Source organism: Gallinula chloropus (assembly GCF_964237585.1).
Source record: "Gallinula chloropus genome assembly, chromosome: 2".
NCBI lineage: Eukaryota > Metazoa > Chordata > Aves > Gruiformes > Rallidae > Gallinula > Gallinula chloropus.
In genome coordinates this window covers 162,959,754-162,983,994 of record NC_140086.1, presented here as the reverse complement: position 1 = coordinate 162,983,994, position 24,241 = coordinate 162,959,754, and the positions used below count along the sequence as shown (strand labels likewise).

Genomic DNA, 24,241 nt, shown 5'->3' with positions numbered 1-24,241 from the left:
GGCGAGGAGGGGAGTGATTGCCGGGGGGCGTGGCCTAAGCGCGATGGGCGTGGCTTGCCGGGCAGGGAGCGTCTTATGTGCGGGGGGGGCGGCCTATGGGTTTGATGAGCGTTGGAGTGGGCGTGGCTTTACTGGAGTGGGCGTGGTCACTCGGCCGGTTGGTGACTGGAGGGGGCGTGGCTTGCTGGAGGGGGCGTGGCCAAATAGCCGGCTGGTGTGTGGGAGAGGGCGTGGCTTGTTTGGAAGGGGCGTGGCCAAATGTCCGACTGGTGTGTAGGGGGCGTGGCTTGTTTGAGGGGGCGTGGTCATCCGGCCGGCTGGTGTCTGGGAGGGGGCGTGGCTTGGTGGAGGGGGCGTGGTCACCCAACCGGTTGGTGTCTCGGAGGGGGGCGTGGTTTGTTGGAGGGGGCGTGGCCACTCGCCGGTTGGTGTCTGGGAGGGGGCGTGGCTTGCGGCAGTAGGCGGTGCCACTCCCCCTCCCCAGCGCTGCGGATCTGCGCATGCGCGGTGTTGCTTCCCCCCCTCCCTCCCTCCCTGCCTGCCCTGGAGGACTGACGTCAGTCCTCCGAGCGGCGGGCGGCGCGCGGGGCATGCCGGGAAGCCGCCGCCCAAGATGGCGGCAGGATTGAAAACTCCCGGGCGGCGCTGAGGCGGCTCCGGCCGGGCCGGGACCCAGGAGGCCGCCAACGGGCCCCGGGGCCGCCGCCGCCGCTGGGCTTCGAGTTCCCGGCCTTCCAGGCCCCGCCGAGCACCGAGGCCGGGCGAGCACGGGCGCTGCGGGGATGCCCCAGGGCGGGCCGGGCCCACCCCCCCCGCCGCCGGAGACATGGAGGAGGAGGGGGGCAAGAAAGGCAAGAAGGTGAGAGCGGGACGCGCCTCGGGGGGTGCCGGGGGTCCCGGGCCGCCTCCCCGGCCCCGCCGAGCCCGGCCCCGACCCGCCCCCGGGGGCTCCCGGGGCCTCCCCGCGCTCCCGCCTCATCCCCCGCGGTGGCTCCGGGCTCGGCCCCGCCGCTGTGGCTGCTCCTGGGGCCTGGGCTTGGCTTGTTCCTGGTGTTTAACCCCCTCCTTGAGGGCTGAGGGCTGGATGGGAGCGGTGCTGTGGGTCTGGCTGCTCTCTGGGTAGGGTCTGAGGCTCCTCCTGCATCCTGGGGGTGCTGAGGGGCTGGTTTAACCTTCTCCTGCTCCTCTGTCCAGCCTGTGAGGGGGGTGGCTGGTGAAGGACACGGCTCAGAACACGGCCAGTCCCTGCACTAGACCGTGGTTGTGATGCTGAACTAGGGGGGGTCGTGCCCCACACACCCCCTGTCTGAGCTCACATGCCTCCCCCCAGTCAGCCCCCCCTGGGGGCACAGGGCTGCTCCCTCCGTGCTGCCTGCAGAGGAGCTGCCCCAGGTCCCCTGCACCTCTCCCCTGCCCCGGTTCCTCCCATTTAAACCTCCCCTGCATCACGTCAGGGAGGCAAAGCTGGGGCTGAGGCAGAGCTTGCTGAGGGCAGCGCTGCTGGAGGGGGGGGGTTGGCTGCCTCTCTGCACCAGGAACCCTTCCCTGGGCTTGATGACATAATTTGGGGGGGGATAAGTTCTATTTTTAGTGGCTTTTGATTGGGGGCATCTGCAGTAACGATCATCTCAGGAGGTGGCAGCAGAGGCTCCAGCTGAAGCTCTTGGTTTGGAGTGATCCAGATCTTCCCAGCATGAGAAATCCTGAGTTTCAACGCTGGTTCTTCCCACCCCAACCCTGTAATTTACTGGTCAGAGTTCTCCCAGCCAAGCAAATAAACCCCCCACCACCATCCCCTTGTGGTGCCCACTGGGGTGGGACAGGATCTAGTGATGCAGGTGGGAAGAGCAGCCAGTTGTTGTTGGGGGGGGGGGTATCATCTTCCTGAGAAGAAACAGCTCCAGATGTTCAGCCCAGAGCTGCTGGGAATTGCAGAGCAGCTTCAGACATGGGGAACAGCGACCACAGGGAGCTGCTGGGCTGAGAGATGCTGTGGAAGAGGAGTTGGTCCTGGGGAAGGGGGGATAAATAAGGGTATTTTGCTGTCTGGGAACAATCTGCTGGGTTTTTTGGCTGTGGGAAATGGAGCTTTCTAGAAATCCTCTTTGCTTCTGGCTGGGGAGAGTGTGCTGTCCTCCTGGCTGCTGGAGCTGGGGGCTTGGTGCTGCTGCCCAGGTACTTTCAGGGGGAGGAGAGGTGTTGGCTGTGGATCCTCAGGCAGTTGGAGGTGGCCCAATCCTGCTTTCTGCTGGGAGCAGGTCCTGCCCTGCTGGGTTTTGAGTATCCCCAAGGTTGTGATGGTTCTGCCACCTCTCTGGGCATCTCTTGAGCTTGAGAAAGTCCTGGGGGGTTTTTCTTTCCAGGGGTTTCCCCTGTTCCCTCATGTCCTGTCACTGGGAGGACTCTGCATTCCTCTCTCCTCCCCAGGTCCTCATGCTCATCCAGGTGATCCCACCTCTCCCTGTGTGACACAAACCACGATCCCTAAACCTCCTCACAGCCCTTACTGGTCTCTCCTGCACCAGTGACCCCCAAATCCATCCATTCCCAGCTCCCCCACTGCTTCCTCTGCAGGCAATCCCAAGGGATGAGGAGCTCCCAGGAGTTTCCCTGCAGCTGGGGAGCTCAGGGCTGCATCTCCCAGGCCAAGCCCTGGGGTTTCTCATCACATTAGGGGTTAATTAACCCCCCCAGAGGGGGTGTCTGGGGCTCTCCTCAGCTCAGACTGCTGTCAGACTGGTTAAATTGGGAATGGAGATGGGGTGTACCCTGCTGTGCTCGTGGCTGGGGGCATTTTGGGCTGAAACAGAGGGATTGAGTGAATTTGGGCTTCTCCCTAAGGAATGTTAAGGCAGGGTTTGGTCAGGACCAGGCAGAAAACCCCCCAGCCCTGCTTTGGGGTTAAGTCCAGCTTTAGGCTGAGCCTGCACTTGCCAAACTGGAGCCTTGGAAGTCCAAACTGGGTGGCTTGTGTTTCCCTGGCTCTCTCCCTTCTGGTGGCTCAGCCCCAAGAGGTTATCCCAGCACAGAGCTGAAGGTGGCTGTTGCTGAGAGAGCTGTCCCTCAGGTTTTTGGGCTAAAACCAGCTGGTTTTTGCTAATCCTGGGAGGAAGGGTGGGTCCCTTTGGTGTGCATCAGCTCTGGTGGTGCCCTGAGGCTGGAATTCCTCCCTCAGCCAGGCTGTGGGAACCTGCCTGGGGCTGGAGAGCTGTTGTCTCACCCCTGGCAGCCTCAGGCAAGGATGGATGCTCCTGGCAGGCTCCTTCCTGGGAAGAGAAGGGGTGGAGAGAGGACAGAGCCTGTTTTTTTGGCTACCCTGGCTGGTATTTACCTGTCAGGAGGGTTTTTCCCCCACTGGTGTCTGTCCCAGCAGCTCCTCTGGGGTCTCAGGGTGGCTGCCAGGCTGCTGCAGTGCTGGGGTGGTGTTGCCAAAGTCACTCCCTGTGGGTGGCAGGAGGGTGTTGCTGTGAAATCCCTGACTTTTCCAGCTGGGATGTGCCCTGCAGAGATGCTGTGGGCTCCTGTCTCCTCTTCCCAGCAGGAACTGAGCTGCTCCCATGGGAAATCCAAGTCCTCTTCACAGCCACCTGCTCCAGCAGCTGCCAGATCTTCCTCCCAGAGCTGATCTCAGCCTGTGGCACTGGCTTGAAACAGGGTGATCCCAAGGATAGGGCCCCCTCCAGTGATTCCTCAGGCTGGGAAACCTCTGCCAGGGCTGAGCCTGTAACTCCTGGGGGGGCTGCACTCCCCACAGAGGGGAGGGGAGAGCAGGGAAGCTGCCAGGGGGCAACAAGTGGTGGTTAAACACGGACTCAGAGCTGGTTCTTCCTGAAGCTGGTTGCAGGGGGAGTGCCCAGCCTTGCTCTCAAGTGGAATAAAAGATCCTGGGAGGGCTGAGCTTCAAGGAACAGCTCCCTTGGGGGGGTCTGGTGGCAGGACAGGCTGCCTGAGCTTCCTCTGCTGTCCCAAACACCCAGCTGGTCCATGTCTGAGTCGCCTCTGGGCTCCCACAAGCCCCTCAGCTGCCTTCCTGCCCCATCCCACTGCTGCAGGAAGGGTTCTTCCATGACTTTACTTGCTCAGCCTGCTCAAGCTGAGGGGAGTGTCTGTAGCTCTGGCTTGCTGGGAGGATTTTAGGCTCAGGAATCACAGAATCCTGGGGTTGGCAGGGCCCCCCAGAGCCCAGGGGGTCCAACCCCTGCCCAAGCAGGGTCCCTGGGACAGGGGCTGGAATCTCTCCAGAGAAGGAGACTCCACACCCCCTGGGCAGCCTGGCCCAGGGCTCCCTCACCCTCACCACCAAGAAGTTCTTCCCCACACTGGGGGGAACTCCCTGGGCTCCAACTTGAGCCCATCGCCCCTTGTCCTGTCCCCACAGACACTGGGTGGGCAGGGGGTGGGACTCAATGGGCTCTGGGGGGGGGTCCCTTCCAACCCCTACGATTCTCTGGGTCTGATCTCTGCCAATTGAGCTTCACTGGCATAAAACTCCACCCCCCTTCACCCTGTCTGACCAGCTCAGGCTCCATCAGGTCCTGAAACATGGTGTTTCCCATGGAGTCCTGCCAGCTCTCTGCTCGGTGGTGCCTCAGGAGGTTCCCTTCCTCCCTGGGGACCTCTTCAGCTGGAGGTGAGACCCCCAAACCCTCCCAGCTCTGATGCAACCAGGTGGTTTTGAAGCCTTTTCTTAACCAAAGCAAATAAATGAAGGAAAAAAAAAACCCCACCATGGATCAAGACCCAGCCAGCAGGAGCTCCAGGGCTTCCTTGCTTTGGTTCTGTAGCCACACTGGGTTCATCAAGAATTTCTCCATGGAAAAAAAGAGGAAGCAGCCACCTTTCCTGGGGGGATTGGAGGGGGGAAGCCTCTTCTGCCTCATGTGCAAGCAGCTCTCAGTGTCCCACACTCACCAGGGTGGAAAAGCCCTTTAAGAGCACCAAGTCCAACCATCCCTGTCCTGTCCCCAACCCTTTGAGCCCCACGTTGGGCACCAGAAAGGACCCTGGTGGCTCAGCCCCAGGCAGTGGCTCAGCACCACGTGCTGCTCACTCACTCCCACAGGACAGACAGACAGATGCAGCCTCCATGGGGTGGGATAAGGGCAGCTGACTGACACACATCCCCATGGATGGAGAGTGACAGTGGCCAGGGAGATGCACTCAGCCAAAGGCAGTTACTGCCAGGGGGTCTCCCAGTTGAGCTGCCTCCCCACCAGTCCAAACTCCCACAGGCTGTGGAGGGGGATCAAGTCCAAACCAGTTGGGGAACAAGAGTTTGGGGTTGGGAAACCTGTTTGGGGAACAGGAGTTTGGGTTGTTCCTGCTTCAGGGAATGGCAAACCCATCTGGGGTGAGAACTGGCTGTGGGACTGAGCAGTGGGGAGCAGTGGAGCAGAGTCTGACTGGGGACCAGTGTGCTCCCCAGGGCTCAGTGCTGGGACCAGTCCTGTTTAATGTCTTGATGGGGGAGCAGCATCCACCCTCAGCAAGTGCTGATGAGCCAGAGCTGGGAGGAGTGGGGGACACACAGGACACTGTGCTGGCATCCAGAGAGACCTGGACAGGCTGGAGAGCTGGGCAGGGAGAGACCAGCTGGGGTTCAACAACAGCAAGTGGAGAGTCTGGCCCCTGGGAAGGGATAACTGCTGGGATCAGGACAGGCTGGGGGGAGCTGCTGGAGAGGAGCTCTGGGGAGAAGGACCTGGGGGTGCTGGTGGGTGACAGGGTGGCCATGAGCCAGCAGTGTGTCCTGGGGCTGAGAGAGACAATGGGATCCTGGGGGCATCAGGAGGAGTGTGGGCAGCAGGTGACAGGAGGGGATCCTCCCCCTCTGCTCTGCCCTGCTCAGGCCCCACCTGGAGTGTTGTGTCCAGGTCTGGGCTCCCTGGGATCAACCAGCCAGGGATCTCCTGGAGAGAGTCCAGAGGAGGGACAGAGATGCTGAAGGGGCTGGAGCATCTCCCCTGGGAGAGGCTGAGGGAGCTGGGGCTGTTCAGCCTGGAGAGAAGAGCCTGAGAGGGGATCTGATCACTGGTTCTCAAGAGCTGAAGGGTGGGAGCCAGGGGGCCATGGGCAGCCTCTGCTCAGTGTCTGTGGGGACAGGACAAGGGGCGATGGGCTCAAGTTGGAGCCCAGGGAGTTCCCCCCAATGTGGGGAAGAACTTCTTGCTGGTGAGGGTGAGGGAGCCCTGGGACAGGCTGCCCAGGGGGTGTGGAGTCTCCTTGTCTGGAGAGATTCCAGCCCCTGTCCTGGGGACCCTGCTTGGGCAGGGGGTGGGACCCCATGGGCTCTGGATGTCCCTTCCAGCCCCTGTGGGTCTGTGATCTTCAGTGGGTGGGCACCTTCCCCTTGCACTTGACAGAAGTGGCCTCCAGAGGCTGAGGGCCTGGGACATCTTCCCAATCACCTTGTCAGTGCCTCCTTCTCTGGACAGGAATCCCAGCTGCCTGGCCTCCTGCCTTCTGCTCACTCCCTCCCACAGGACAGACAGACAGACAGATGGAGCCTCCATGGGGTGGGATAAGGACAGTTGACTGACAAACATCCCCATGGATGGAGAGTGACAATGGCCAGGTACACTCACACCCAGTGACAACACAGAGTAACTTACTCACCTGACAGCAGGGACAAATGGACACCCCAGGGACAGAGGGACACCCCAGGGACACTCAGCCCCTCCTGGAGGCCCCAGACCCCTGCCCCTCCCCAGCCAGCCCCTTTTATGGGGAGTGAAGTCAGGTGGGGTGGAAAACAGCCCAGGCAAACTCAGCTCAGCTGTGCTGGCTGCTGGGGGAGGTGAACCCAGGCCTGGCCAGACCCAGGACACCCTCCCATGTCTCTGGGTACCTCATCTGCCCATCCACTGGGGCAGTCTCATCAGCCTCAGCCTCAGAAGCTGCTTGGCCTTGGTGTGGTGACACCCCTCAGGTGATGGTGGTGACACCCCTCAGATGATGGTGGTGACACCCCTCAGGAGATGATGGTGACCCCTCTCAGGTGATGGTGGTGACCCCTCTCAGGTGATGGTGGTGACACCCCTCAGGTGATGGTGACACCCCTCAGGTGATGGTGGTGACCCCCCTCAGGTGATGGTGGTGACCCCTCTCAGGTGATGGTGACACCCCTCAGGTGATGGTGGTGACCCCTCAGGTGATGGTGACACCCCTCAGGTGATGGTGGTGACACCCCTCAGGTGATGGTAGTGACCCTTCTCAGGTGATGGTGGTGACACCCCTCAGGTGATGGTGACACCCCTCAGGTGATGGTGACACCCCTCAGGTGATGGTAGTGACCCTTCTCAGGTGATGGTGGTGACACCCCTCAGGTGATGGTGGTGACCCCTCTCAGGTGATGGTGGTGACACCCCTCAGGTGATGGTGGTGACCCCTCTCAGGTGATGGTGGTGACCCCCCTCAGGTGATGGTGGTGACCCCTGTCAGATGATGGTGGTGACCCCTCTCAGGTGATGGTGGTGACACCTCTCAGGTGATGGTGGTGACCCCTGTCAGATGATGGTGGTGACACCCCTCAGGAGATGATGGTGACCCCTCTCAGGTGATGGTGGTGACACCCCTCAGGTGATGGTGACACCCCTCAGGTGATGGTGGTGACCCCCCTCAGGTGATGGTGGTGACCCCTCTCAGGTGATGGTGACACCCCTCAGGTGATGGTGGTGACCCCCCTCAGGTGATGGTGGTGACACCTCTCAGGTGATGGTGGTGACACCCCTCAGGTGATGGTGGTGACACCCCTCAGGTGATGGTGGTGACCCCTCTCAGGTGATGGTGGTGACCCCTCAGGTGATGGTGGTGACCCCTCTCAGGTGATGGTGGTGACACCCCTCAGGTGATGGTGGTGACCCCTGTCAGATGATGGTGGTGACCCCTCTCAGGTGATGGTGGTGACACCTCTCAGGTGATGGTGGTGACACCTCTCAGGTGATGGTGGTGACCCCTGTCAGATGATGGTGGTGACACCCCTCAGGAGATGATGGTGACCCCTCTCAGGTGATGGTGGTGACCCCTCTCAGGTGATGGTGACACCCCTCAGGTGATGGTGGTGACCCCCCTCAGGTGATGGTGGTGACACCTCTCAGGTGATGGTGGTGACACCCCTCAGGTGATGGTGGTGACACCCCTCAGGTGATGGTGGTGACCCCCCTCAGGTGATGGTGGTGACACCCCTCAGGTGATGGTGGTGACCCCCCTCAGGTGATGGTGGTGACACCCCTCAGGTGATGGTGGTGACCCCTCTCAGGTGATGGTGGTGACACCCCTCAGGTGATGGTGGTGACACCCCTCAGGTGATGGTGGTGACCCCTCTCAGATGTCCCTCACCCCCTAAACCCCACTTTTGTCTTCACCTGTGCCACAGGCTCTTGTGAGGTGACTCCACCACCCTGGGTGTCCATGGGAGATGCCACAAGGCTCTGTCTTTAGGTCAGAGAGGAAGATGCTCTGTATCTTTAGGTCAGAGAGGAAGATGCTCTGTATCTTTAGGTCAGAGAGGAAGATGCTCTCTATCTTTAGGTCAAAAACTTGTTGGATGCTTTTCCTCTGTGGATCTAAAGCTCTCTGCTTACTGGGCTCTTGGGTGGCCTGCAACTGGGAGGAGGCTTCAGATGAAAGGTGCTGAGAAGCCACAACTTCAGCTTATCTTTGGCTGCCCAACCCACCTGTGGTGAAGGGGAGGTGACCACCCACCTCCTAGGCCTGAGCCCTTCCACATGGGTGGCCTTTGCCTCTGCTCCTGAGGCTTCCAGAGGCAGCTGGGCTGGGGAAGGTGGTTTTCCCATCCTTAAAGTCATCCCTGCAGCCAGCAGGTTCCTTGGGGCACTGGGAAGAGGGGGTGAGATGTGTGGCCTTGAGGGCAAAGGGTTGATAGATGCCAAGAGAACCCCTGGAAGAGTCATCTCTGTGGGGAAGGGCAGTGGTAATGGTGCTGCTCTGGTCTCTGGGAAGGCCCATGGACCTCAAGCCTGCGTGCTGGGAACTGGGACAACTGGTGCTGAAGGTGTGGGGGAGGAGCAGAGGTTCTTTGGGACCCACCTCTGCCAAGCAGCCACCTGCACAGGCCCCTTGGTTCCTTCCCCAGCCCCCTGCACCCTCTGGCAGCGTGACCAGCTGCACCAGCACAGCTGAGGGAGCTGTGGAAATGGTGGGAACTGGGCAGAGAGACCCCCCCCCACCCCGGAAAACACCCCTACCCTGAGGCCTTGGGTGCTGGGGGGTGGGTGCACAGCAGCCTCTTCCTGCTCCTGCTGCAGGGAAATTGGGTTTAATCACCCTGTTCCCCCTGCAGATGTTGGGGAAGGCTGCAGGTGAGAGGTATGGGAGGGTCCTTGGAGACCCCCTCCCCTCTCTGGCAGATTTGGGGTGCTGCTCACACCAGCAGCAGCCAGTTTTCCCCCCTCTGAGACCCCCAGTACCCATGTGGGTCAGAGGGGGAGAGGCAGGGTGCTGGCTCTGGATCACCTGGCTAAGCAGGTAGCAGCTTCTCACCTCATCCACGGGGCTTCAACTCTTCAGTCCTCTGGCTGTGGATTCCTGAAACCAGGAAAGGATCCAGCAAGGGATTAAACCAAACTGGTGAGGTGCCCTGAGCTGCTCCCACTGCCACACGGAGCAGCCTGGGCTAGAGCCTAGCTTAGCAAGGCCTGCTCTTGGAGGAGGAGGAGGATTTGGAGGCTGTATCCATGTCTGGTCCCTCTCCCTGATGCCTGGAGCATCCTCCACGAACCACTGAGTGGAAACAAAACCTCCCCCATGTTTCTCCCTCCAGCCTCTGGATCCAGCTGTGGCGGCTCAGCCCTGGCTTGGCTGTGCTCCTGGGCATGGGAGCTGTGGCTGGAGGGCTGAGCTGGGTGGGAGGAATCTCTTGGAGAGGAGGAACCAAGGCTCTGCTAAAAATAACCAGGGGAAAATTCCTTTCCTCTGGCCTTAGAGGAGAAGCCTGTCCTGGAGACCAGAGCCTGGTGGAGCCTGGAGTAGCTGGTAAAGCCACCCAGGGTGTGAACGTGGGGGTTGAGCTTTGGGCTGGACGTGGCCTTTGTGCAACTGTGGCCTTGTTTGGAGTCCTCCTCACCCTGCCCTGGGTGCCAGGCTGCTGCTGTGGGGGGAATTAATCACAGACTCACAGGATCACAGGGGTTGGAAGGACCCCCAGAGCCCCTGGGGTCCAACCCCCTGCCCAAGCAGGGTCCCTAGGACAGGGGCTGGAATCTCTCCAGACAAGGAGACTCCACACCCCCTGGGCAGCCTGGCCCAGGGCTCCCTCACCCTCACTGGGAAAATCTGGCTGCTAAGGATGGTTGGGGTGGGGGAAACGGGGCTGTGAAAGGTCTGCACCGTGTTCCCCAGGATTTAAAACAGCTTTTTAAAGTTTATAATCCCATTGCCATGAGGTCAGGAGGGGAGCTGGGGTTTTACTGCCAGGGCTGGGCTCCCTGGGATCAACCAGCCAGGGATCTCCTGGAGAGAGTCCAGAGGAGGGACAGAGATGCTGAAGGGCCTGGAGCATCTCCCCTGGGAGGAAAGGCTGAGGGAGCTGGGGCTGTTCAGCCTGGAGAGAAGAGCCTGAGAGGGGATCTGATCACTGGTTCTCAAGAGCTGAAGGGTGGGAGCCAGGGGGCCATGGGCAGCCTCTGCTCAGGGTCTGTGGGGACAGGACAAGGGGCGATGGGCTCAAGTTGGAGCCCAGGGAGTTCCCCCCAGTGTGGGGAAGAACTTCTTGCTGGTGAGGGTGAGGGAGCCCTGGGACAGGCTGCCCAGGGGGTGTGGAGTCTCCTTGTCTGGAGAGATTCCAGCCCCTGTCCTAGGGACCCTGCTTGGGCAGGGGGTTGGACCCCAGGGGCTCTGGGGGTCCTTCCAACCCCAGGATTCTGTGGCTATGTGATCACAGGCTCCCTTTGTGCTGATAGTTCCTCCACCAAGCCCACCCCTCACCTCATCCATAACTCAACCTTTCTGATGCACTTGGAAACATCTGGGGCACTGGCCTCCCCCTGCATGAGCTGAGCCATGTGTCCCTTGAGGAGGAGGAGGAGGAGGAGGAGGATAAGTGGATTTGGGCTGCAGCCATCCTGGGCTGTGCAGCTCCCTGGGTGGCTGCTCAGAGCTTGAGCTCCCCTAATCCCTGGGCAGACGTGCAGGGGGAGAATTAGCCCTATGAACCTGCATTTGAGATAATCCACTGAGAGGATTAAGCAGCTGGTTCTGCTCCTCGGCAGAGGGATGCTCTTTCTCCTTTGTGTTCAGCTCCAGACACAGTTAAAGGGGCTCTCTGGGCCCATCCTGCTGTCTGGATGGTCCAGCTCCAGGTGAAAACCACCCCCAACTCCAGCACTGATGCCCATGAGTAACTCAGCCCCCTGTGATGTGTCTCAGCACCAGGTCCCTGCCCTCAGACTCATAGAACCCCAGACTGGGCTGGGCTGGGAGGGACCCCAAGGGTCCCAGAGCCCCAACCCCCTGTCATAGGCAGGGACACCAACCTCCAGGCCTGGAGCTACACAAGGTTGCCCAGGGCCCCAGCCAACCTGGCCTGGAACACCCCCAGGGACGGGGCACCCACCCCCTCTCTGGGCAGCCCCTTCCAGCCCCTCCCCACTCTCTCTGCACAGAACTTCCCCCCAGTCTCTCCTCTCCCCCTTCCCTCCTCCAGCTTCACTCCAGCCCCTTGTCCTGCCAGTCTCTGCCCTTCCCAAGAGCTGATTCCCCTCCTGTTCCTGGGGTCCCTTCAGGGATGGGGGAGGCTGCACTGAGGTCCCCCCACAGCCTTCTCTTCTCCAGGCTGACCCAGCACAGCTCCCTCATGTGAGCCCTGTCACCCCACATCTCCCTGTGCTCCCAGAGATGTGTTTTCCAGGCTCTTCTGAACCACTGGGAGAAGATCCTGCTCTGCTCCATGAGCCAGCCTTGAGTTGATTTGGATTTGATTCCCAGGCTGCCCAGGGGGTGTGGAGTCTCCTTCTCTGGAGAGATTCCAGCCCCTGTCCCAGGGACCCTGCTTGGGCAGGGGTTGGACCCCATGGGCTCTGGGGGCCCTTCCAACCCCAGGATTCTGTGAGCCTGTGAGCCAGGGGGGGGCCCTTCTGTGATCCCAGGGGGGTTTTAGGGGTGTGTGGGTGGTTCCTCATGGCTGGGAGTTTTGCAATTGGGGTTCCTGTGCCTCACCTCACCTCGTGCTCAGCCCCAAACTCTGCCCCCCTCCCCCTTACCCAACAGCTCTCATCTCACAGAAGGAAACTGTGGTTACTGCACTTCCTGGCCGCGCGCCGGCAGGAGAACGAAAGCTGGTGGCTCCCCCAACCCCTCCAGCGCCAGCTGTGACCTTCAGAACCCCTGGGGACTGGTTAGGAAGGGGGCAGCAGCTTCTCTTACCCCTCCCAGGAGGTGCTTTTGGTGAGGCACAGTTGGGTTCTGCTCTCCAGAGCCCATGGAGAACGAGGTGGGTGCCGGGTTCGCGTCGCCGCGCTGGGTGTTCCCCGCTGCGTCACCGCGGGGCCACGCTTCCGCCTTGGCTTCCCAAAAGGCTCCTTCCTAGGAGAACTTCTGGCTCTGCCTTGGAGCTTGGGGGAGCAGGATGGTGGGGAAGCCCTCTGGGGCATCCTCCCAGCTGCCTGCAGCCTTGAAGGGAAAGTGAGAGCATCTTCTGCTTTGCTCTGGACCAGTGGGGACGCATCCGGAACGATGCCGGAGACGGGCTGGTGGAGGAGGAAGCCCCTGAAGGGACCTTTCTGGTCCAGCCCTGACACCAGCAGCAGGTTTTTCCATCACTTTGCATCTCATCCCTAAAAAATACTGGTGGAATGAGACCTTTCCTTGCCAGCAGCTGAGGTTTGGGGGGCCTGGCACCCTCATTGTTGGGGGTGACTCAGCCCCATGCTCTTGCTCTTGGCAAACAGAGCTGGGTTTGACTCTTTCTGGAGCTGGGGAGGGTCCCAGCCCCTCTCCAGGAGCCCTCAAGATTGCTCAGCGTGGGGTGATGCTCCATGTCAGGAGCACAGCTGAAAGGAGGGGTGCTCCCCCTAAAATCTGGGGGGGGGGTGGGGGGGTGGTGCTGCCTCCAAGGCAGAGCTGCTCCACGAGGCCAGCGCTGCGTCCCAGCCTCTCCTATCCCTCTTGTCCTACAAACTTGCTCTATTTCTGGCTCCCTGCTGGGTTTTCAGGGCCAGGTTGTCCCTGATGTCCTTGTGCTCTGGGATTTGGTGATCACCACTCAACCAGGAGCTTTTCCAGCCCTCTTTCCAGTCCTAGGACAAGGATTTCAAGTCCTTTCACTCCACCTTTGCTCTCTCTGGAGCCTGTAGATCTTTCACACTGCTCTCCAGCCCCTTCCCCAGCCTGGTTGCCCTTCTCTGGACATGCTCCAGGACCTCCAGCTCCTGCTGGGAGTCAGGGGCCCACAACTGGACCCAGCACTCCAGCTGCAGCCTCCCCACTGCCCAGCAAAGGGGCACAGAGTGAGAAGCCAAAAGCTCCCTGAGGGGAGCAGGTCCCAGGTGTGTGTCAGCTGGGAGGGACGCTGCTGGGGGTGGGTGACAGGGTGGTGCTGGCACCCCCCCCACCCCAACCCAAGCATCCCCCAGCAAGGCTCACAGGTTGAGGTGGAGGGGGTGCAGTGGTTCTTCTTCACTGTGTTTTTTCAAGGCCAAGTCCTGCTGCAGACAGCAAGAGATGGAGCTGGGTTTGCAGCAGGGCAGCTGGCCCTGCTCTGAGGTGGAAGGATGAGGTGGAAGGCTGGTGGTGATGCTCCCTCTGTAGCTGGGAGCCCCTGTGGGCACACTGGGCTGGGCTCTGATGCTTCTTTCCTCAAACCCACCATTCAGACAGTTTGAGAAGACCTGTTTATCCTGGGAGAGGTCATCTCCTGCCTCCTGTTCTCACATTTGTGGGTCTCCTGTGAGACCTCAGAGAGCTCTGTGGTATCTCTGCCTTTTCCTTGGGGAGAGGGACCTGGGGGTGTTGGGGGCCTGGGACTGCCCAGGAGCCAGCAGTGTGCCCGGGGGGCCAGGAAGGCCAAGGGCATCCTGGCTTGTGTCAGAGCCAACGTGGCCACAGGGCCAGGGCAGGGCTTGTGCCCCTGGGCTGGGCACTGGGGAGGCTGCAGCTGGAGTGCTGGGTCCAGTTGTGGGCCCCTGAGTCCCAGCAGGAGCTGGAGGTCCTGGAGCGTGTCCAGAGAAGGGCAACCAGGCTGGGGAAGGGGCTGGAGAGCAGCAAAGCTTGCGAGGAGCGGCTGAGGGAGCTGGGGGTGCTGAGCCTGGAGCAGAGGAGGCTGAGGGGAGCCCTTCTCCCCCCTGCCCTGCCCTGCCCTGCCCTGCCCTGGCAGGAGGGTGCAGAGAGGTGGGCGATGGTCTCTGCAGCCAGGGGCCAGGAGCTGGGAGGAGGGGCGATGGGCTCAAGCTGCCCCAGGGCAGGGTCAGCTCAGCTGGGAGGGCAAAGTTCTTCCCTGGCAGAGCTGTGGGGCTGTGGCACAGGCTGCCCAGGGAGGGGCTGAGTCCCCAGCCCTGGGGGTGTTTAACAGAGGGGAGATGAGGTGCTCAGGGAGCTGGGTCAGCACAGGGTGGGAATGGTTGGACTTGGTGATCTTAAAGGGCTTTTCCAACCCTGTGACTCTGGGATTCCTCCTCTTGCACCATGTTGTGGGAAAGGGCATTTTCAGTGGAAGATCTCAGACTCTTGGCTCCAAACCCACCCTGTCCTGCCTTGGGGCTGGTAAAACCCCAGTGTACAGGCTGGTTCCCCTCCTTCCCCACCCCATTTCAGTGCAGAACCTCCTCCTCTCCCCTTTTAACCCAACCCCCCCTGTTTCCCTTTGTCTCCTCAGCCTGGAATAGTGTCTCCTTTTAAACGAGTCTTCCTGAAGGGGGAGAAAGGTCGGGATAAAAAGGCCCAGGAGAAGGTGACAGAGAGGAGACCCCTGCACACAGTGCTGGTGCCGCTGCCCGACCGCGTGGAGCCGGACGTGCTGCTCAACGACTACATCGAGAAGGAGGTGAAGGTAACGTGGGGCTGGGAGGACACCCAAAGGCAGGGCCTGGGAGAGAGAGAGGAGAGTGATTTGTCTTTGCACCACCTGCATGCAGTATGTCACCACTGCAGGGGTCATGGAGCCAGTGGGGAGGTCAGAGAATCCCAGACTGGGTTGGGTTGGGAGGGACCCCAAGGGTCCCAGAGCTCCAACCCCCTGCCACAGGCAGGGACACCAACCTCCAGGCCTGGAGCTACACAAGGTTGCCCAGGGCCCCAGCCAACCTGGCCTGGAACACCCCCAGGGACAGGGCACCCACCCCCTCTCTGGGCAGCCCCTTCCAGCCCCTCCCCACTCTCTCTGCACAGAACTTCCTCCCAGTCTCTCCTCTCCCCCTTCCCTCCTCCAGCTTCACTCCAGCCCCTTGTCCTGCCAGTCTCTGCCCTTCCCAAGAGCTGATTCCCCTCCTGTTCCTGGGGTCCCTTCAGGGACGGGGAGGCTGCACTGAGGTCCCCCCACAGCCTTCTGTTCTCCAGGCTGACCCAGCCCAGCTCCCTCAGCCTCTCTCCCTAGGGGAGCTGCTCCAGCCCTCTGAGCATCCCCGGGGCTCCTCTGACCCCTCTCCACCAGCCCCACATCTTCCTTGTGCTGGGCCCCAGCTCTGGACACAGGACTCCAGCTGGGGAGGGCAGAGCAGAGAGGGACTGTTGCTGCTTAGAAGTACAACTGCACTTAGCAGGACAAGGGGACAACCTTGTGTAGCTCCAGGCCTGGAGGTTGGTGGCCCTGCCTGTGGCAGGGGGTTGGAGCTCTGGGACCCTTGGGGTCCCTCCCAACCCAGCCCAGTCTGGGATTCTCTGATTCTATGATCACAGCCACAGGAGGGTCACAAAACCCACTACAGCCAACACAACAGCCACAGAATTCAGTGTTACCACCCACAACAGTCACATCACTCACTGCTACAGCCCACAGGCAACTCACAAGGTTTCAATATCACAGCTGCAGCAGGTTCACAGAACACCCCATCACAGGCACACTAATTACCACAAGTGTGTTAATTAATCACCCAAGACCACAAACTGAAAGCACATGAAATATTCACTTACCCATCTCTCTGGTGAGGGGGTCTCAGTACCTTCCCTCAGCATCCTGCCCAAGGGGGAAGGGTCTCCAGCATCCTGGTCAAGAGGGAAGTGTCTCCCCCATCCCAGACTGAATCCAGGGGGGTTTGATCTCCTTTCTTGTCTGATGTAGGTGGCAGTGGGCAGGACTGTGTCCTGGTGGACAATGCCACCTTCCCTCTTCATCATTAGCACTCATCCCCCCTTCTCTTCTGCCCCATCTGCTGCACCTCTGTGCATGGTAGACCCTCTGGGTTGGCCTTTCTCTTACTGCTAGACAGCTGAAGAGTGGCTTGATGGGCACTCAGGGCATGATGTTCCAGGAATGAGGAATTCCAGGCTCAACCCAGGCTTCAGTTCCTTGAATTAAGCAGCAGTGCCCTGGTTCTACAGCACAACTCAAGTCCCAGCTCTCTACACAGCTCCCCAGGGGCTGTCTCTGCTGAGATGGGGCCTCAAGGCGACCCAAGGCTGAGTTGGGGTACAATCCAAGGCTGAATTGGGGCACAACCCAAGGCTGAGTTGGGGTACAACCCCCCTCATGAGTCACCTGATGGGCTGGACATTGCCCAAACCTCTCCAGAGGTTTGGGCAATGTCCAGCCCATCAGGTGACTCATGAGCCAGCCCATTCCTTACAAACATCTACCCCAGAAACAGGATGTCTAGAGGGGGGGGTTTAGCAGCTTGGGTGTTGTCTACATGCTGTGGTGACTCTTGTGTCCTTCTTTCCCAGTATTTAGGTCAGCTCACATCCATCCCAGGGTACCTGAACCCCTCCAGCCGCACAGAAATCCTGCAGCTGATCGATAATGCCAAGGTGAGGCCTCAGGGTGGGGAGCTGCCCCCTCTTCCTGGCTCCAACACACAGTTTGAGAGGGGGAAAAAACCCCATTCTTAGGGTTGGGTGGTGGTCTGACTGGTGTCTTCCCTGCTGGTGGGAGGAAAACAGGTACCAAAGAGGCAACATTTCAGGAAACCAGTGGGATTCACAGAATCACAAGGTTGGAAGAGACCTTTGAAGATCATTGAGTCCAACCATTCCCATCCTGAGCTAAACCAGCTCCCTAAAAACCTCATCTACCCTTTTTTTGAATACCCCCAGGGCTGGGGACTCAGCCCCTCCCTGGGCAGCCTGTGCCACAGCCCCACAGCTCTGCCAGGGAAGAACTTTGCCCTCCCAGCTGAGCTGACCCTGCCCTGGGGCAGCTTGAGCCCATTGCCCCTCCTCCCAGCTCCTGGCCCCTGGCTGCAGAGACCATCGCCCACCTCTCTGCACCCTCCTGCCAGGGCAGGGCAGGGCAGGGCAGGGCAGGGGGGAGAAGGGCTCCCCTCAGCCTCCTCTGCTCCAGGCTCAGCACCCCCAGCTCCCTCAGCCGCTCCTCGCAAGCTTTGCTGCTCTCCAGCCCCTTCCCCAGCCTGGTTGCCCTTCTCTGGACACACTCCAGGACCTCCAGCTCCTGCTGGGACTCAGGGGCCCACAACTGGACCCAGCACTCCAGCTGCAGCCTCCCCAGTGCCCAGCCCAGGGGCACAAGCCCTGCCCTGGCCCTGTGGCCACGCTGGCTCTGACACAAGCCACGATGCCCTTGGCCTTCCTGGCCCCCCGGGCACACTGCTGGCTCCTGGGCAGTCCCAGGCCCCCAACACCCCCAGCTCCTTCTCCCCAGCAGCTCTCCAGCCTGTAGCTCTGCCTGGGGTTGTTGTGTCCCATGGGTAGCCCTCTACACTTGGCCATGTCTGTTCCCCAGAGAGCACACCAGCTGCCAGGGCAGCTGACCCCAGAGCACGATGCTGTGATCAGCCTCTCTGCCTACAACATCAAGCTGGTGTGGAGGGACGGAGAGGATCTCATCCTCAGGGTGCCCATCCACGACATCGCCGCCGTCTCCTACATCCGAGACGACTCCTCACACCTGGTCGTGCTGAAAACAGGTAGGTGGAGGCCAGCAGGGGCAGGGGGCAGCATGGGGGCTCTTTTGGGGGGGTCACACAGGGGTTTTGGGGTCACTCTGAGTTTTGGGTTAGAGGGTAGAGCCCCACTGAGCAGCTGGTAGTGCCTTTGTGGAGGAGGAGGGCTGGTCCCAGCAGAAGCAGGATGAAGGTGATGCTGGGGGGAAGAGGTCAAAGCAACCCCTGTCCTGCTCTGTCATGGGAAGGTTTGGGTAGGGGGGGAGCTTTTGAGGTCATCTAGTCCCACCAGGCAGGGACATCTGCAACCAGAGCAGGTTGCCCAGAGCCCCTGGGCTCTTCTGAGTCCAGCCTGGCCTTAGAATCAGGTTGGAAAAGATCTGTGAGGTCATGAAATCCAACCTCCCTGCCTGCTGTGCCCTGTCCTGCAGTGACACACCTGCCTGTGCTCTGACCCTCCCTGGGGACAGGGACTCCCCTCCCCCTGTGCCAGGGACTGACACCCCTCTGGAGAAGCCCTTTGCCTCCATCTCCAGCCCAAACCTCCCCACACACAACTTGAGGCCGTTTCCTCTGGTCCCAGGGAGCTGCAGAGAGCCAGCAGGTCTCCCCTCAGCCTCCTCCTCTCCAGCCCCAGCCCCGGGGCCCTCAGCTGCTTCTGGCAGCCTTGCAGACCCTTCCCTAGGACAGGCTGCCCAGGGGGGTGGGGAGTCTCCTTCTCTGGAGACAGGAGAGCAGGGAGAGGTGGCTCCTCCAGCCCCATCCCTGCTCTCCGTGCCATGCCCAGAGGATTTTATCACCATGTTGGATGTCTGAATGTCTGTGGGGAATAACCAGGGGGACATCAACACTGGTGACATCTCACTGCTGGTAATACCCAGGGAAGGGCTGGAACGTGGCCCTGGCCACTCTGTGTGTGTCAAACCCACGTGGGTTTGGGCCAAGTGGCTTAGATGGAGTGACAGAGGTTACAGTGTGGCCAGCAGGTCTGGGGAGGGGATTGTGCCCCTGGGCTGGGCACTGGGGAGGCTGCAGCTGGAGTGCTGGGTCCAGTTGTGGGCCCCTGAGTCCCAGCAGGAGCTGGAGGTCCTGGAGCGTGTCCAGAGAAGGGCAACCAGGCTGGGGAAGGGGCTGGAGAGCAGCAAAGCTTGCGAGGAGCGGCTGAGGGAGCTGGGGGTGCTGAGCCTGGAGCAGAGGAGGCTGAGGGGAGCCCTTCTCCCCCCTGCCCTGCCCTGCCCTGCCCTGGCAGGAGGGTGCAGAGAGGTGGGCGATGGTCTCTGCAGCCAGGGGCCAGGAGCTGGGAGGAGGGGCAATGGGCTCAAGCTGCCCCAGGGCAGGGTCAGCTCAGCTGGGAGGGCAAAGTTCTTCCCTGGCAGAGCTGTGGGGCTGTGGCACAGGCTGCCCAGGGAGGGGCTGAGTCCCCAGCCCTGGGGGTGTTGAACAGAGGGGAGATGAGGTGCTCAGGGAGCTGGGTCAGCACAGGACAGGGATGGTTGGACTCCATGGGCTCAGAGGGCTTTTCCAGCCTGGGGACTCTGGGGTCCTGGGGGTTTGTCCCTCACGCTGTTTGGGTGCAGTTCCTGAGCCCCCAAGGGTGCTGCAGGCTGTGGGATACCCCCCCACCCTCCTGCTTTGAGGGAGGGGGCTTCACTACACAACCTCCCTGCCCTCCTCCCTCTCCTCCCCCCCTTCCCATCACGACCTGTGTGCTCCTCAGCTCAGGACCCCGGGATCTCCCCCAGCCAGAGTCTCTGTGCCGAGAGCTCCAAGGCCCTGGCGGCCGGCTCGCTGTCCGAGAGCGCCGTGGTTCCCCTGGAGGCCTGCTGCTTGGTGATCCTGGCAACAGAGAACAAAGTAAGACCCAGAACCCCTCCAGAACCCCTCCAGAACCCCTCCAGAACCCCTCCCCACCATGGGTTTGTCCCCAGAGTCCCTCCCCCATCGCCACCACGCTGGGCACTGGGAGGATTCCCCACCCGCAACCCCTCCAGTGGAGCCACAGAGCCCAAGGGTGGCCTCATCCTGCTCATGCTGAGCGTCCCCACTCTGCTCTGCTGGGCTGCCCATCCCTCCCTGAGGCTACACACAGCCTCAGGGTGTGGGCTTGGGCTTTGCAGGCACCCAAGGTGCTGTGTGGAAGGAGGAATCCCGCTCCCCAGCCAAGCCCCCATCCCTGCTTTGGACACAGGAGGGTGGCAGAAGAGCCTTTTCCCACTGCCCAGAGCTTTCTCCACCAGCAGAAAAGCCCTGGTGACAACCAAAGCTCCCCCACAATAGGATTTTGCTTACTGGGGGCATTTTCCTGCTGCTGACCTGGAAATTCCTTTCAGCCAGTGTCTGGATGGGGAGATTTTTGATCTCAGACCCTTTGTCCTTCAGGCTGCAGCTTTGCTTGTCTCATTTTACCTCTCCAAGCTGCCCACACCTACTTGGAACGTAGAGTTTTGTAGCCAAAACCTCCCAGGGAGCCAAATTTTGGAGCAGGATGAATCATCAACAATAAATCAGGGTGCTAATTAATAGCTGTGACTTGGTGGTGGAGCATCCCATCTCCTCCTGCTTGGATTTGGGTGGCTGAAGAGGGCTGAGGTGCTTCTCCCACCTGTCTCTGGTGCCTTCTAGGGTGGTAGCACCCCAAAAAGGGAAGAGCTGCTGAGGTTTAGCTCTGCCTCCCCCCCAGCCCTTCTCTGCTGCCTCCCCAGGTCACTGCTGAGGAGCTCTGCTCCCTTCTCAGCCAAGTCTTCCAGATTGTCTACACTGAGTCCACCATCGACTTCTTGGACAGAGCAATATTTGATGGGGCATCCACACCGACACGACACATGTCCTTACACAGTGGTGAGTCCTTCCTCTCCTCCCCAAGGGGCTCCACTCCCTCATCATCATCACCCAGCACCTCTCCTCTGCCTCCCCTCCTGCTGCCTCCCCAAAATAACCCCCCCAAACCCTCCTCTGCTTCGGTCACCCATGAGTTGGGGGAGCGTGGGGGGTGCCTCCTGCCTGCAGATGTTTCCCTGGATGGGCTGAGGGACCATCAGCCATCATCCTTCCTCCTCACACTCCTCATTTCTCTCTTCCTGGTGGCTCTTAGACCCCCACTCAGACCCTGAGCCATCCCAGCTGCCTCTCACCTTCCAGCACTGGTGGGAAACCAGTTGCCCTAGCATAGGTCATGCAGCAGCAGAACTCCTGCCTGTCCAACTCCACCTCTCCAATGTTTCTTGCCCTTCTAGATGATTCCTCCACCAAAGTGGACATCAAGGAACCCTACGAGCCAGAAGCCAGCACTTTGTAAGTCAGACTCACTCAGCTGAGGTGGTCATGATGCTCCCCCAGCTACTTGGCCCCACTGGAAGGGGCTGGGAGAAAGGTTTTTCCCCCCAAAATCCCCTTAATTCCAGAAACTTCTACCCCTCCTGAGCCAGCAACTGCTGAAAACACTGATCCTGTTGGTGGGATGAACCCCCCCACACCAACCAGTGGGGAATTGGCTGACAAACCTCACAGGCAGTGCCACAAAAAGGGGGGTGAGGGGGTTTTTCTCCCCACACTGCCCCACATTAGGGGGTTGGGGCTGGTCACCAAGCCAGTCAGGCCCCTTCTGTGTGGTGTGGGAGAGCACCCAAGGCTCCCACACCACGCAGAAGGGGCCTGGGGAGCTCTGGAGGGCTCATGCTCTGTTTCCCTCTCAGCTCCTTTCCAGAAACCTTGGATGCAGGTGACAACTCCCCCTCTGCCTTCTCCACACAACAGTCTCCGCACGTGAAGACGGTCAGCGAGAGCGAGCTGAGCACCACGGCCACCGAGCTGCTGCAGGACTACATGATGACAGTAGGGGCACCTCAGCCTTTTGGGGGGACAGGGGGGGAGGTTCTCCTCCCTGCCTGCTGCTCCAGTGTCTTGGGAGGGTCCTGTCAGCACCCTGAGCCTGGGTGCTGGTGTGGGGATCGTTGGAGGTGTTGGGTGGGGGTCCCACCCTGCAGCGAGCAGGTCGCTCATCCCCTGGGGGTGCAGCCCAGGATGGGGTTGGCCTTCTGGGCTGCAGATGCACATGGGTGGCTCCTGTCCAGCTTCTCCCCCACCAGTCCTTTCCCTCAGGGTTGCTCTCCAGCCCATCATCTCCTGCCCTGTGAGGATAACAGGGGTTATCCCACCCCAGGGGCCTCCTGAGGTTCCCCTGGCCCCACTTCTCCACCCTACCCAGTCCCTCTGGGTGCCATCCCACCCCTCCAGCACATCCTCACCACCCAGCTTGGTGCCACCAGAGAGTTTACTCAGTCCCACTGTCAGCACCACCCCAGGAGACCTCAACCACCCCCACCCCCAGCACAGGAACACCCCCCTCTCCTCTTTCAGCCTCGGCGCATCCTCACCTTGCCCCGTTAGGTCAGCTCCTCACTCCCCAGCACAGCAGCTCCCATCACTCAAAGCCCTAAGGGTGGCTGGTGGCCAAGCCTGCAGCTCAGCAGCCAGCTGGCCTGCTTTTGGCCTCCTGCCCCCCCAGAGGGGCAGGGGGCTGAGGGGTGGTCTCCCTGCAGCTGCGCACCAAGCTGTCCTCGCAGGAGATCCAGCAGTTCGCCATGCTGCTGCACGAGTACCGCAACGGCGCCTCCATCCACGAGTTCTGCATCAACCTCAAGCAGCTCTACGGGGACAGCAGGAAGTTCCTGCTCTTAGGTGGGTGGCACCCTCGAGGCTGGAGAGGGGGAGGGACTCACCCTCGCTCCCCTCTGGTCCCCCACCAGCTCCACAGCACCCAAACCCAGCTGGTTGCGGGGTGGGATGCACCCCTGGGGAATGGGGGCAGCACCGGGGGCAGCACCAGCTCATTCCACCTGCCCAGAGAGGGGGTGGGTGCCCCGTCCCTGGGGGTGTTCCAGGCCAGGTTGGCTGGGGCCCTGGGCAACCTTGTGTAGCTCCAGGGCTGGAGGTTGGTGGCCCTGCCTGTGGCAGGGGGTTGGAGCTCTGGGACCCCTGGGGTCCCTCCCAACCCAGACCAGTCTGGGATTCCCTGATTTCCCCAGCAGTAAACAGCTGCTGAGCCCCAGGCTGTTTTGGGGAGCTGGGGGTGCAGCAGGGCCTGGGGTTTGGGGGCAGAAGAACTGGCAGATCTCCAAGGAAACAGCCCAGGAGGCTGCCCTGGGTCGGGGGGGTGGGGAAAACACACCCCCCAGGAGTCTCCCCCAGGGTGGGGAACAGACACCCAGGAGCCTCCCCTGGGTTGGGGGGAGACACAGACCCCCAGGAGCCTCCCCAGGGTGGGTGGGGGGAAACACAGACCCCAGGAGCCTCCTCTGGGTTGGGGGGAAGACAGGCCCCAGGAACCTCCCCATGGGTGGGGAACTGTTACCCCAGGAGCCTCCCCAGGTTGGAGGGGGGTGGAAACAGCCCCCCAGGAGCCTCCCTGGGTGCGAGGGGGAGTGGAAACAGCCCCCCAGGAGCCTCCCCTGGGTGGGAGGGGGTGGAAACAGCCCCCCAGGAGCCTCCCCTGGGTGGGAGGGGGTGGAAACAGCCCCCCAGGAGCCTCCCTGGGTGGGAGGGGGGTGGAAACAGCCCCCCAGGAGCCTCCCCTGGGTGGGAGGGAGGTGGAGAAACAGCCCCCCAGGAGCCTCCCTGGGTGGGAGGGGGGTGGAAACAGCCCCCCAGGAGCCTCCCTGGGTGGGAGAAGGGTGGAAACAGCCCCCCAGGAGCCTCCCTGGGTGGGAGGGGGGTGGAAACAGCCCCCCAGGAGCCTCCCCTGGGTGGGAGAGGGGGTGGAAACAGCCCCCCAGGAGCCTCCCTGGGTGGGAGAGGGGGTGGAACCCCCCCCCAATCCACCCCCCTCCCGCTGCTGACTCTCTCCCCCGGGGCTGTCCTGCCCCCCAGGCCTCCGTCCCTTCATCCCGGAGAAGGACAGCCAGCACTTCGAGAACTTCCTGGAGACCATCGGGGTGAAGGACGGGCGGGGCATCATCACCGACAGCTTCGGGCGGTACCGCCGGGCGCTGGGCTCCGCCTCCGCCTCCAACGGCACCGGCGCCGCGGGCAGCTCGGACGAGCAGTCGGGGCCCTCGGAGGAGGACGAGTGGGACAGGATGATCTCCCACATCAGCAGCGACATCGAAGCCCTGGGCTGCAGCATGGACAGGGACTCCTCCTGAGGAGGGGGATGGACACACACAGAGAGGGGCAGCCCCCCCCCCCCACCCTGCCCCACACCCCCCGGCACCCTCACTGCAGGGACTGGGGAGGGGGAT

General features: G+C 61.3%; 1 protein-coding gene across 1 annotated transcript; it reads left to right on the top strand.

The window, feature by feature from the left end:
* The first annotated feature begins 632 nt into the window (after positions 1–632).
* CCM2 (CCM2 scaffold protein) lies at positions 633–24,156 on the top strand. Its single transcript, XM_084280025.1, has 10 exons — positions 633–859; positions 14,828–15,001; positions 16,831–16,914; positions 17,846–18,029; positions 19,723–19,859; positions 20,708–20,843; positions 21,239–21,296; positions 21,698–21,836; positions 22,544–22,682; positions 23,871–24,156. Exons 1-10 carry the CDS (start codon positions 827–829, stop codon positions 24,143–24,145), a joined length of 1,359 nt encoding a protein of 452 aa, XP_084136151.1. The 5' UTR covers positions 633–826; the 3' UTR covers positions 24,146–24,156.
* Positions 24,157–24,241: the final 85 nt, after the last annotated feature.